The sequence below is a fragment of the Sceloporus undulatus genome, chromosome 5, assembly GCF_019175285.1.
Source record: "Sceloporus undulatus isolate JIND9_A2432 ecotype Alabama chromosome 5, SceUnd_v1.1, whole genome shotgun sequence".
Lineage (NCBI taxonomy): Eukaryota > Metazoa > Chordata > Lepidosauria > Squamata > Phrynosomatidae > Sceloporus > Sceloporus undulatus.
In genome coordinates, this window is record NC_056526.1 from 25,232,984 (window position 1) to 25,247,509 (window position 14,526).

Here is a 14,526-nt window from a genome sequence, read left to right on the forward strand (position 1 = left end):
TTTAAAGAGATTTTTCTTTTGGACTTCAACTCCCAGAAGCCTCAGCCATGTTGGCCAATAGCCTAGGATTGTGGGAGCTGAAGTCCAAAAGCCCTTAAAAGAGCACAGTCCGGGGACCACTGGGATGTACCAAGAGTTCAGCAAAAGAAGGGGTGTATTGTGTGTAGCTGCAGTTTTCTCCCGCTTCACAAAGAACCTGCTGGACTCTAAGGAAACACAGAATTTTAATTGTTTTCGTTTTGTTTTAGGGCGCAGTGAAAAGACCAACAGTTGCTCCCTCCTCCCCCCATTCTTAATGGTTCCGTCTGCAGTGCTTGGTTGCCTAGCAACCGGGCTGCAGGACTTCAGTCTCTTAGGGGGCTCAGGTGAGTGGGAGGAATGGGCGAGACCAAGTGCCTGGAGGCGGAGGGGGGGAAGGCTGAAATAATGCAGCTTGACGGACCTGTTACGTTGTCCATGACTCCATCCTACTGTAGTTTGGTGAGGCACCAGCACTTTTGGCAGAGAAGGCTACGAGACCTTGTGAAACTACAAATCCCAGGATTCCATGGGATGGAGCTACAACACTTAAAGCGGTGTCAAACTGCATCATTTCTACAGTGTAGATGCACCCTGAGAGAGATGGGGATCATGGGGTGTGTGGACGCATCTACACTGTAGAAATAATGTAGTTTGATACAGTTTAAGACACTCTTGGGCTGCATCCACACGGAAGAAATGATCCGATTTGGCAGTGCTTTAACTCTTTCTGGCTCAGGGCTATGGAATTCTGGGAGTTGGAGTTTATCGTGGGGCTCCAACTCCCAGAATTCCATAGCCTTGAGCCAGAAAGAGTTAAAGCGGTGCCAAACTGGGTTATTTCTCCAGTCTGGATGCAGCCTTGTTTAGGGAGGCATTCCAAATTACTGGTTGTTAATCTGATGCTTACTTTGTTTGTTTTTTGTTTGTATCGTATGCTAGTTAGTATTATTTTAAAGATACTTTAATCGCATAATGTCGTCATTTTAGATTATACACCACTTGGCAGGTTTTCTTTCTTTCTTTCTTTCTTTCTTTCTTTTCCCCTTCCTTATTTTATTTGACCCTTACTGTGTAAAGTGCTGTGCAAACTTTGCAGCACTCTATATATTAATGTTAATTATTATTATTATTATTATTATTATTGCAACAGCTCTATCCTACATAATCCTGGAATCTGTAGTTTGGTGAACCACCAGCCCTCTTTAGCAGAGAAGGATGAAAGACCTTGTGAAACTACATAGAATCATAGGAGCGTTACAGACTGCCGCTTTGCGGCGGTCTGCCGGCGCTGGTGTTTGCTCCGCGAGGGAGCCACAACAGCCAAACCACGCGACTCCCTCGCGGAGCAAAAAAGAAGCTCCAAAATGGAGCTTCTTCCTGCAGCGTGGTTATGATGCCGCAAGGCGCCAATGGCGCACTCGCGATGTCATAAGTGCCACGTGACGTGCGGACGCACAGCGTCTGCTACGTCAATATGGCGCGGCCGTGTGGAACGGCCGCCGCCATATTATACATATTGACTACGTACTAGGGTTAGGGGTGTGTGGAAGCACCGCCCCTTCCTAACCCTAATACGTAGTCAATACGTATTTTATGGCAGTTTGTAACCCGCCCTAGAGTTGGAAGAGACCACAAAGGCCATCCAGTCCAACCCCATTCTGCCATGCAGCAACTCTCAATCAAAGCATCCCCATTGACAGATGGCCATCCAGCCTCTGTTTAAAGACCTCCAAGGAGGGATCCCAGCATTCACTAGGATGGAGCTACAGCACTTAAATTGGTGTCGGACTGCATTATTTCTGCAGTGTAGGCGCACTGAGATAAAATATAGACTGAGGCTGCATTCCCCCTGCAGAAATAATCCATTTTTACACCATTTTAACTGCCATGGCTCCATGATATGGGATTCATGGAACTGTACAGTACTGTACTTTGTTGTGGCACCAGAACACGAGCAATGGATGCAAGCTGCAGGAAAAGAGATTCCACTTCAACATTAGGAGGAACTTCCTGACAGTAAGAGCTGTTTGACAGTGGAACACACTCCCTCGGAGTGTAGTGGAGTCTCCCTCCTTGGAGGTCTTCAAACGGAGGCTGGATGGCCATCTGTCGGGGATGCTTTGATTTGGATTTCCTGCATGGCAGGGGGTTGGACTGGATGGCCCTTGTGGTCTCTTCCAACTCTATGATTCTATGATTTTATGATTCACTCTGACAGAGAAGTCTAAATGTCTTTGGGGCTATACAGATGGGCAGAAAGGGGCGGCAAAATGCTGCCCCTTTCTGCCCCGGATGGAGCAGCCAAACACTATGGCCTCCAATAGGCTGCGCATGGGGCACCATTGGTGCACTCGTGTGCAATAATGACGTCCGCATGGTGCAGCGCTGTTTGGGTACTGCGCCGCGTGGCCGCCATCGCTTGTACGGATGGGCACATGCAATGATGGCAGCCAGGATGTGAGGTAGGGTTGCTGAGCATGTAAGCGCTCACCCCCCCATGCACCTCTACTTCAGGCCAGGCATGATACAGTTGCCTTAGGGTTGCCATAAGTCAGAAATGACTTCACATACATAACATATATATTTCAAAGGAAAGCAATAGCAAACCACTTTTGAGTATTCCTTGCTTAAGAAAACCCTGTGAAATTCATGGGCTAACCATTCTTTGTGTACTTTGATAGTTTGTCATTGAAATTTTAATTATTGTTTTTATTGTTATTTCTAGCACAGGAAAAAAGTCTCTGAAATGTCCCATCACTGTCATGGTGCCATACCTGTGGCTGACATTCACAAACAGAATGTGGCTTTCGTGATCTGTGCCTCTGAAAGTAACCCCTCCAAGCTATGCATCCTGAAAGAAGTTCTCATAAAGACTCTCTTTTCATTGCCCAACAAACTGCTGGACTCCATGTTCAATGTTATCAGTTTCTCTGGAAAGGTAATTAAAAACTAGTAAAGAACTATCAGAGTTACAAAATAAAAAAATAAGTTAATTTGGTAACTCATTACTTTTTGAAATTCATATATGTTTCATATACACCTTATGCGCATAACTTGAAGGTAATTTTACGCACAATATTTTTAAATAATTTTGTTCATGAAACAAAGTTTGTGTACATTGAACCATCAGAAAGGAAATCTCAGCTACCCAGGTGGGCAATTTTGAATTTTGGAGTATTTCAAATTCCAGATTTCCGAATAAGAGATACTCAATCTGTATTTTTCAAAGGTGTAACTTCTTTTTAATTAATAACTCTACAAGTTACCTTTATGGGCAGGAGTAGCAGCAATTACCTGTTGGGTATTCAGAGTAATGACTAAAGTAATCAGTTCTTTTTAAGAAGTAACAATCCAAGTTCTAAGAGCTATGATCCAAAACATACTGCCAAAAATATCCAGTTCAAGACAGTTTTAAATGCCCTGGCTCAGTGCTAGGGATTCTGGGAACTGTAGTTTATTGTGGCAACAGAGTTCTCTGATAGGGAAGGCTAAATGTCTCACAAAATGCAGGTTCCAGAACCCCAAAATATTGAACTAAGGCAGTTTAAGCGGTTTCAACCTGGATGATTTCTGCAGTGTGTTTTGGACCTAAGTCATTTTAAAAGAAGGAGCCTTTTCCAACTGTTTGTCCTTCAGGTGTGCACAAATGCAACTCATATCATCCTAGGATATTGGAAGTCATAGTCAGTATATCTCAGGGTGGGCAACTGCAGAGGAAGGGGGCCACTCTGACTTATGCCTGTCCAGCCACACCATCACATTTCTGCAAATCAGATGTCACTTCCAGCCACCACTTTGGCTGACTTTGGGCCAATTATTTTCTTTTTTCTGGGGTTTTGGAGGTTTAGGAGTGGTTGTGGGAAGCAGTTTGGTGGGCTTTGGTCTGGTTTTCAATTGAAACCTCCCCCCCCCCCTTTTATTTGAGGTCCTGGGGACTTTGAAAGACTTTTGAGGGCTTCTAGGGCTACAGCCTAGGTGTCTTAAGAGCCAGACATTGTCCATGAGTTGCACTTTGCCCACCCCTGATTTATCTGGAGGTTGCTGGATTGGGGTAGACTGTTCTGGAGCAAGAGGGAGCTGTCACCCAAATAGACTTGCAGGTAATTACTGTTTCAAGTTAGAATTGCAATCACCTGCAAGAGACTTTTTTCATTACCACTGAGTTCAAACTGCTAGGGCTTTTAGTGAGCAGACATTTTCTGCCAACAGCCCCCATGCCTTCCTGCTCCTTCCAAACTTTGCCAACTTCCTTATTAGTAGTAGTAGTAGTAGTAGTATTGTTATTATAGTTTATTTATATAGCACTGTAGATTTACACAGCGCTGTACATACAAATAATAAAATAGATAAAAATGAAACCTGCCAATGTTTGATATTTGATATCAAATATCAAATCAAATGGCTGATAAATAATCACACAATGCCCGGGAACGCTTCCCTGAACAGGATGGGCTTCAGCTCAGTTATAAAACTGGTCAAAGAAGTGATGACACGTGTGCTCATGGGGGAAGAAGAAACTGGGGTGGGGGGAGAAGTGTATTTTTCCAGCAACGATAGGCATACCTTAATTAACAAAAACATGCATCTGAGGAAATAGGTTCAGGTCTACAGTAAGCTACCAACTTCTTTCAATTACCGGTAGTCTCAAAGGTGCTACAAGATCTGATATAATATTAAAGTCATTGAAATCTGCATTCTTTCAGAAACTTGTACTCTGGATTTGGTTGTCTATTGTAAGTAATCCCATCATTTCTTCTGCAGGTGTTAAAATGGCAGAATCGCTTGGTGGCTTGTTCCCTCACCACTGTGACTGAAGCAGCTACCTGGGTCAGAGCCCTTCAGATTAGCAGCACGGCCAACATCTTGAATGCTGTGGCAGCAGCCCTGGAGGATCCTACCTGCCAAGCAGTATATCTGTTCACTAGTGAGGTGCCTGAGGGCACAGTGGAGGAACTCTGTAGGCTCTTTAAGGACACCGAGCAAGCCCACCCTGTTCATACTGTCTATGTGTTAGAAGGTGGAGAAGAGAGGAAAGACAGTTCACAAAAAATATTGGAGAAAGTAGCCAAGGAGTCTGGTGGTTCCTTTCAGTCCCTCAGCCCCAATGGGGCTTCAGATGAGGTAGGTACAGAGCCTAGAGAAATGACATTTTTTGAAATACCACTCCCAGAATCCCCCAGCTGCTGGCTCTGCTGGCTGGGGAATTCTGAAAGTAGTAATTCAGAAAAGAAGTTTTCCAAGCTCTAGATAAGTAACAGTAAATGGTGCCAAGACTGAATCTAAGGGGTGGGTCACACATATACATGTACATAATTTGATTTTTCACTATTGTATGAGTCACCATTGATTAGCCAGAGCTGACTGCATTGAAAAATCTGCCTTTGTCACATTCATCTTCTGCCTCCAGAGAGCTATGAGGGCTCATTTACACATACAAGTGTGTTATTTCACTAAAGAGATGCTTATGTGTTTATGAACCAAACCAGTGAAGGAAATTGCTGGAAAGGCCCAAAATGTGTAGAAGTCTACTAGTATAAGTATTGAAAGATATGAAATTTGAAATCCACTGTAATGCTTTTATTTCTCCAAACCTTTCTAGGATAACCCTGGTTGTACTGCAGGCATTCACTGTTCTGTTTGTATTAGCAAGCAGCACTCCACCCTTTGGCTGACTGGGCACTGCAAAACACAGTAAGTTTAAAGAGCATAAATCTTTTAAATCGGGGATAGGCCCTACAGATGTTGGATTGCAAATGCCATCATCATCCACCACTGAAGTTGATAAAGAACCACTGTGGGTTGCAGTCCAACAACTTCTCAAGGGCCATACCATACACTGCACCAGTGTTATAGCTAGCATATTTAGCAGCCCATATGGATAATTTTTAGCACCCCGTTTGGATGCTCCGCCCGAGGAACGTCATCATGGCATGCCCTGTGTGTACAGCCGCACGCCAGGATGGCGCCCGGGTGGTGGAACTAGGGCTGGGAGCGTGAGCATGCTCCGCCCTAGTTCAGCCTTAGCACGCAGTCAGACCTGCACAAAGTGCCGGTCTGTACTGCCTCTTAGTCGTTGAAAACTCTATATTCCCTTTTTTAAGGATACACACACACAAAGTTCAAAGCAAGTATCAAAAAATAGCAGATTTCCACTCATTATCACCACTCTCTTATATTTGCAGGATCTGTTCGGTGGGGTTGAGCAAAGAGGATTTAATGCATGATCTGTTGGAAGGGGTTGAACAAAGAGGATTTAAAATAGGGATGGGTTGAACAAGGAGGATTTAATTTAGGATCTGATGAAGGTGGCTGAGCAAAGAGGATTTAAAGTAGGGATTCAAGCAAGAGGGAACTGAAGGAAGAGTGGAGTACTGTATTTGGAAGGACCAATAAGATGGCTTCTGGGGACTGAGCAGCAGCAAGGAAGTTAAACAGGAACTACAACAATGGAGTGGAAGGTGTGGGATAATCTTGGTTGCTTTGTGCCAAGGTGTGGCAAGCAATGCTGGCTATTTCAAGTAAAGAGGATCTCTCAACTTTGCAGAGGAGGTTCCATGGCTTGGCAGGGGGTTGCACTTTGCCCTCCCTGGGCTTGAATCTTCCTTTGAGGCAGACTGAATACCACATCACCAGCTGAGCCTAACTGCTTTCTTTCCCATTTCTCTTGGCTTCATGAACAATGCACCCTCTTCACACTTGCACTCAGAGTGGACCACCACAGTATGCGCCCCCCCCCCCCCCAGTATGCCACCACATTTCCCATGAGTTTTAGGTGGATATTTTATTTTGCTAATCTTGGAATAATGGGGGAAATGATTTTTTTAAAAAAGAAAAGAGCACATGTTCTTTTTCTATGTCCACAGATTTCCATTGGGCACATGGAGTCCAGATTTTCCTGATGTATTTTTGGGCAGCTCCATGCAGGAAGATTCAAAGAATTGGTCCTCAGAGATTCACAATTTGCCAAGGGGAATCAGAGTCCTAGCTAGAAAACAGATTGATGGATATTATTATCCAGGTCACATTGTCCAAATGGTAAAGGTCAGTTTATTTACCTGATTTTACCTTGTATTAGTTAACATTAGTTTTCACTTTTTTTAAACAAAAGCATAGGTCGACTATAGGTTTTTTTTGGGGGGGGGGGGTCGGGCTATGTGGCTGTGTTTTGGAAGAGTTTATTCCTGATGTTTTGCCAGCATCTGTGGCTGGCATGTTCACAGAAAGGTGGACTTCCAGCCACTTGCAGATTTCTAGTGAGCCATACAGCCCCTGGAAGGCCCCGGAGTCAGAAAACTGGTCCCTGTACCTGCTAAAGTTGCCTTCTCCTGTTTTATTTTCTTAATCTACTTTTTACTTTTTAATGTAAACTGATTGGTAACCTACTGTACATTTCCTACAAAAAGCAGGAAATGATGGATGGATGATTTTTAGCTGGCTACCATCACATTTGCCTAGCAAGATTACTGGTTCAATCTTTTAGGGCTCTAGAGAACAAGTTCTGATTAAGTTTGAACGACCTCAACGGCCACGGAAGGGCAGAGCTCAGTCCCAAATGCAAGAAACACCCCTCTATGACATTATTGATTATGAAGATGCCAGATGGCAGCCATTAGCTCCAGGAGATGGGATCCTAGCTCCGTGGGAGAAGAAAAGCCAACGGTATGGCCCAGGCATTATCCTCCAGGTTGTAGAGACTGAATCATCTCATTCAGGTACTGGTTATTTTGTCCCCTATGCGTACATCCCTAGGATCCACACCGCTTTTTTAAAACTCATACTAGAAAGGCAAAATAATGCTAGTGATACATTATTTTGCCTGGTTAGATATAGTGTGTTTAGATCAATGCCTTGTCTTGTAACAAAGTAGCCATTTCCCCCCCCAAGCAAAGGGAAGTATTACTATCTTATTTACATAGTTTCCTGGAAAATCAATTTGAACTGGAAGCTGATCACTCACAGACCAACACCCTTCCACAGATCATTTTCAGTATAACTGGTTTAGAACTGCCCCACATCCTATTGAAAATTCTTAAAATGTTCTAGTGCTCTGAAAGAGCTTCAGAGGCAAACCTTAGTCGGGATCAAGTATTTGCAAAGTGCAGTCCTTGAGTCCCTAAATGTGACTCCTGAAGCTCCCAAAATCCCCCAACTTCCTTCCAATTTATTTTTTAAAACTGATTTTTGAGTGATTCTTTGCCCCAAAACCACCCAAATGTGTCCAAACCTGCTGCAGTCTGCTTCCTGCACCTGCCAAACATCTCCAAAACACAAATTTAGAAAATTGGCCAAAATGGCAGGCAGAAGTGACATTGTATCATTTCAGAAACACCAAAATACAATGGTGCAGCCTACTTGGGGTGGGAGCGTAAGATGGCAAAAATGGCTCCTAGGATCTGCACAGTTGCCCACCCCTGGTCAAGAGCCTATTTGTTGGTGTAAGTACCCTGAAGAAGATTAGAGGCTATGAAGGTGGCAGGATCAGGAAAGAGGAGAAGGAGCCATGGGTGCTGTAATGGTGATGTTGACCACAGCAAAAGCTTTTTCCATCAGGAGATAAAGCTGCCTTGCTAGTTCTCAAGCAGTTCTCCTGATACTGAAGACCTCACTACTGTCCTCTTGCTGCCATTGCACCCAGTCAATAGTGACTTATGTGGATATCAGTGACCAACAGAACTTCAGCCTTGGTCAGCTAATATTTTCACATGGACCACAGCATGGAATAGTTAATCTTTTTGGACTATAGTTCCATGTTAGCTGGAGAATGCTGGGAGTAATAGTCCAAAATAACTTTTCCAAGGTGCCTTGTCACATGCAGGTGAGGCACAGATGTAGGCAAACAATAGCATTAATCTTTCTTGCTTCTAAAGTGTTGTCGTCCCCCCCCCCCGGTGTATTTTTGTTTATAGTCTTTAAAAACAGCAAAGTGCTAGTTAATTTCTGGAATGGTCAGACGAAGAAAGTGTCTGCAGATAACACTGTGAAGATCCCACATCCTCTGAGAGAACGCATTGTCCTTGAGCTTCAGATGCCCTTAACAGCCAGAGAAATGTTAGTGGAGCAGTGTCCAGATTATCCTTATGTTGTGCCACCTGGTTACAGAGCTTCAGGACCTTGCAGGCAGAATCATTTAGACTGGATGCATTGGCATGATGCCCCCAATGTCAAGTGTGCTGGCACTAGCTGCATCCCTGCCCATCTCCCCCACTGCTATTTTCACTTTCCATCTTGGAAATCTGCTAGCTGCCCAGCATGTACAAGACAACCAGGTGATACCTTGACACAAAGAATCAACCTGACAAAGGAAGAACTGAACAGGAGAATAGATGAGCAGCTTTCAAAGGGGAGAGTTCCCATTTTAGAAGGATATGAAATGGAAGAGAGCAGCAAACTAAAGAAAGAAAACAGCTTTGAATTTAAATCTGGTGAAGAGATGGAGAGCAAAGTTACAAAACCAAACAAGGTATGACAGCATGTTAATTAAGTGATTCAATTAGAATGGTAATAGGTTTGTATTATGATTCATGACCCTACTGAGCTAAATCCAATTGCTAGTCCCAACTAAAGTAGATTAATAAGAATGATAAATCAACACATATGTAAATCTTATTGCTTCAATAGATTTACTCCGATTTCGATTAATGATTGGCCAGTAGTGGGAATTATACAGACTACTGATGTTGTCAAACTGCACCTCCCAGCTTTCTCATCATTAGGTAACCTAGCTAGAGTAGAGAGGTTTCTCAAAAAAATTAAGGGGGGGGGGGGGGGGGGGGTTAAAGAACTCAGAACATATGACATTAATACTCTGTATTGATTAATAAAGTCAATTTGTTACTATAGGAGCACAAAATATCTAATTTGCTATGCATAAAATTATCATGCTTTTGAGATACCGAAAGTACAATTTATTCAGACAAAAAATTAAGTGGAATTTACTACTTGAATTTCTTGGCCAAGGTCCTGCATCAGATATGCAACCATGACATTATGGCTGTGATCTGATCCCCAAAAACTACTTTACAGCCAGCTGCAACAAAAGACAGAGTTCTGTGGTGTTGGCAAGCAGGGTACTAAAGGATGACACATCCATCTCCCTCCTCCCAGTGACCAGCAGGGCAACATCACAAGTGGTTCTTGTGCAGTCATACCACACATCTTCAGCATGCTGGCAGCAGCATCCTAAAGCACTCTGCCAACTAGTGCTGCAGAATCCCATCTCTCAGTGTGGCTGGCTGGATTTTAGAGTTGGTTTCAGGGACATTTACAATGACAATGGTACTTTGATCATAAATCTGAATAGGAAACAATTACAATGGGCCCTTAGTATCTGTTAAGGTTTGGTTCCAGGGCTCCCTATGGATACCAAACTGTGGATGCTCAGGTCATATTAAATACAGTGGTAGAATTCAAAGACATGGCCAAGTTAGTCTGGAAAATCAGTATGCAAAGGGATTTTGTAGCACTTTTGAGACTCACACATGCTTCTTTCACTGTTTACCCTGATCTCCCTTTCATCTGGTGTAATTTCATAAACTATGATACATAGTGAATAGGATTATTCATTGTTATTGTTATTGTTTCCATTAATATTGCTTTACTTAGTTCTAATTTACATGGATGGTGTAGTGATGATAATGTAATATAACAAACTCATTTTCTTTATTAGAATTTGTCAAATGCAATTCAGTAGCATCAGATAAACAAATGTTTCCATCATTATGGGTTTTCATTCTTTATCAATTTCAACAGGACCATCTAAGCAAAAATCTAAGGGAAGTTTCTGCCACTACGGTTGATGTAGCTACTAACACAGGCAAACACATGATTCAGCAAAGACAGAAAGGTATGTTTAATGTGAACAAGAACAGAGGGCTTCTGGGATCTTCTTAGATACCTTCCCTTCTTAGGAATAAGGTGATTAGGAAGTTGATTCATAGAAATACATCTGCCATTGCCCCTTCATCTTCTCCACCCACTGCCTTGCCAAACCATTTCCTAGTGAGCTGCACATCTGGCTCCTTCCTCTAAAGAGGGAGGTCAGGACTGCTGCTGAGGCCACTAGTTTATTGCACAAACATTGCTATGCTCTAAGGAGCAGCATTTTCTCTTATCTAGAATTCGTCTGATACTGCTTTGGTGGATCTCTCCAAGTGTGTAACCAGTAACCAGCTATAAATATTCCCTGGTGCCTGAACTGGTGGACTTATTTTCTCCTATGTCAGCATGTTACATTGCCACATAGAACAGAGCTAGTGTGATGTAATGTTAGACTAAGACTGAGAAAGCCTGGTTTCAAATCCCTTGCTCAGCCATAAGGCTCATGGGATGATCTTCAGCCAGTAACTGCCTCGCAGTCTAACCTGCTGCACATGCTTGTTGTGGGGATAAAAATGGGGCAGCAGGGGGGGGCAGGTGGGCGGAGAATCATATATGTCCCTCTCAGCTCCTTGGAGGAATGTCTGCTTATAATTTTAACAGATAAATAAAATAACAAGTTGGATCTAGATTTAGACATATGCAACTCATCCAGCTGAAAAGGACTCTCCCTTCCCTCAGTTGCTACAGAGAGGACCAGGGACCCTTACAGTTGAACTAAACTGAGATGTGCAGAAAAATGAGATCCCCCAAAACCAGATGGAAGCAACCTTTCACAAGCATAAGTCTACTCATCAAAGATGCCTCTGCCTGATTTTCTGAGAGCTTCACATCACAGACTGTTCTATCCAACCACATTCCCCAGCCCTCTCTGTAGCATTTTTGGATGAATGTAGAGGCTACTGTGGGGAGTAAGACATACCTAAGTCTTGATCCAACCCTGAAAATGAGATATTAAATGAAAAAGGCATAGCAGAACTTTACGCTCACAGTTACACTTCAGTTGTGCTATGCCAATTTGTTACAGAATTGCACATGGTCAGAAGTGCAACTATACAATTGATATGTGATGATGCACTATGGCACCACATGCATAACTCTGCTTTTATAGTTTCTACTGAACACAGATGCTATCAATTGTCCAAAAAAGTACAGTTGCACACATAAGGGGACTTACATATGTAAAACACCAACATGATGACAGCTTATATTCTAATGGTACCCGTTTGCTCCATGATATCACTGCCCTACACAAACCATATAAGAAGGATTATTATTACTTCTGAAGAAAAGAATCACTGCTAAACAATTCCTCAGGACACAGAGGTCTTTCTTTGGGATAGTAATGGATTGCCACCATAGACAAGGAATTGTAAGCAAAGTAGTAGTCTATCAAAACAGTCAGCTGTACTAAAGGAGGGGGGGGGGAGGATTTTTCACTCTCAATATCCTAGCCTACAACTCTCATAAACTGAATCCAACATGGTCAATGGGAAGGGGTTGCAATTCTAAATGTGTGAAGGGCTGTAAAGACATATTAAAGAATTTATAAATGGCCCTGCTGACTTACAAAGTCTTACAAAGCACACTGATCCCCACAATTTTGCTACTCCTGGAGATTCATGTGTTTTCTGGTTCATCTTCATCACACCTGTGTTATTTCTTCATGACCCATCACCCTAATAATGAGTTAGACTTCTTTTGCATGACAGGCTTTTCTCAGTCCAGCACAAAGAAATCTTTGGGCCAGCCTTCCCAAAGAAATTCTTCTCAGAAAACACACATCAGAGATGCTTCCCAACTCCAAGCTAAGCTTGACTGGGTAAACCAGTCATTAAAGAAAAACTGCTCAGCTATTGAATCAGTTTTGTGCCTCAAGAGGAGCTCCAGTTCACCATCCATACAGGTATGGACATCCTTCTTCCCATCTGTAGGTTGCTAACTCTTGCACTGCTTGGTATTTAATGGGTGAGCCTTTCTAAGTTGAATTACCAAGCTTAACCTACCCAAAACTACCACTGCTGGTGAGATGTAAAAGCTCATAAGATTCCTTTACTTTGAAGAAACCTTTCCCAATTTGAAGGGCTCTTTCCTCTTCTGATTTTAGGGAAGAAAGAGGCATGTCATGATGTTTTGAGAGAGATGGATGTCAACAGAGTCAGGGTATTCAAACCTTAGAAGAGAGCTATTGCCTGACAAAAACAGATTAACAGAGGGAAAAGGGAAGATATAAACTCAAAACTGGGCCGCACACAACAAAGGGCTAATATTACACTGTGCCAGCAGTGAAATTCTCTTTCTTTTCTTACTTCTGATTTCAACTTGTTTGGTGTCAAAATCCCCATATCAATAATAGTAGGTTGGGGTGAAAAATCTGTGGTCTTCCAAAACATTGTTGCAACTTCCATCAGCCTTAGGCAGCAAAGCCAGTAGTGAGGGATGATGAAAGTTGCAGTCTGAGAACATTAGGAAGGCTATGCATTCCCAACCTCTGATGTAGAAAGTGGTTAAACATAATTTAATATCTCACACCATTTAGACAATGTACTTGAAAGATATAGCACTTAAATTGAGCAGATAAATATTAATAGTTTTAAAAAATTATTGTCTTACAAAAATGTAAACCAATACAATATGCAATGTAAGTTCGAGAGAAGAGGGGTGGGGCATAGGGGGTTTAAGCTACTAATATGTAACAATATTTGTTATCCTTTTCTTTTAAATAATAATAATAAAAATCCAAGCCTCCACAGCATATATTAGATCAAATCTGGTCATACTGGTGCAGTGTAAATCATGTGTTGATGGTATTTAATGGGCTAAGAAACTTTCTTATATTTAGTTAAGTCATCATTCTCTCTAGCTCAGTGCCACCTACTCCAATTAGTTTGCATGCATATACCATTACAAATTTCCTCCCGGTCCTTTTGTTTATATATTTTAGGTGCTACATAAAGTCTGCCCTGTTTTCCTGACCCTTTGGTGGGAGCTTCCAATGGCAGTGAATGCTTTTTAATGGGGCCTTCCCTGTTGTTTTTAGTCATACCTGAACGTTCTCCCCAACTCATGAAGTTAGATCCCCTGCCATCCCTGCAGACCACTATATCTCTCAGAAACTCCTTGTAAAATCTTACATATTTTCTCTTCTTGGAACAAGCAGAAAGCCCTCGATGGAGCAGTTTGCTTTGCTTTTCCTACTCCTATATCCTGCTGAAAAGTGAAGGAATCAAACTGGTTCAATGGCTAGGGTGCTGGGCTGCGATTTGGGAGACCCAGGTTCTAGTCCCCATTAAGCCTGCATCTGCACTGCAGAATTAACATAGTTCAACATTGCATTAACTGCCATGGCTCCATTCTATGGAATCCTGGAATTTGTAGTTTTGGGAGGCACTAGTACTCTTTGGCAGAGAAGGTTAAAAACCTTGTAAAACTTCAGATCCCAGGTATCAAACTGCATTATTTATGCAGTGCAGATTAGACCTAAGCCCTGAAATTCACTGTTTAGGCTAATCACATTCTCTCAGGCTGACTTCCCTCACAGCACTGATGTCCGGATGCAGTGAAGGGGAGGAGAGTTATATATGCTGTCTTGAGCTCTCTGGAAGAAAGATGGGAAATAAATGTAGGAAA

General features: G+C 42.5%; 1 protein-coding gene across 3 annotated transcripts in view; it reads left to right on the forward strand.

Annotated features, from left to right (window-relative positions):
- The window catches only part of LOC121931836 (uncharacterized protein C11orf16-like), a 22,071-nt gene continuing 7,545 nt past the window's right edge, over nt 1-14,526 (forward strand). Inside the window, exons 1-9 of one of the 3 annotated variants that reach the window (XM_042469911.1) lie at nt 1-365; nt 2,747-2,959; nt 4,783-5,142; nt 5,621-5,712; nt 6,885-7,062; nt 7,502-7,733; nt 8,928-9,481; nt 10,771-10,864; nt 12,609-12,802. In XM_042469911.1, the coding sequence (XP_042325845.1) occupies nt 2,768-2,959; nt 4,783-5,142; nt 5,621-5,712; nt 6,885-7,062; nt 7,502-7,733; nt 8,928-9,481; nt 10,771-10,864; nt 12,609-12,802 (1,896 nt within the window). In that variant the 5' untranslated portion in view covers nt 1-365; nt 2,747-2,767. Of the gene's footprint in view, nt 366-427; nt 481-2,746; nt 2,960-4,782; nt 5,143-5,620; nt 5,713-6,884; nt 7,063-7,501; nt 7,734-8,927; nt 9,482-10,770; nt 10,865-12,608; nt 12,803-14,526 lie in introns of those variants that run through there. The other 2 variants (XM_042469908.1, XM_042469909.1) reach the window with 2 other exon arrangements.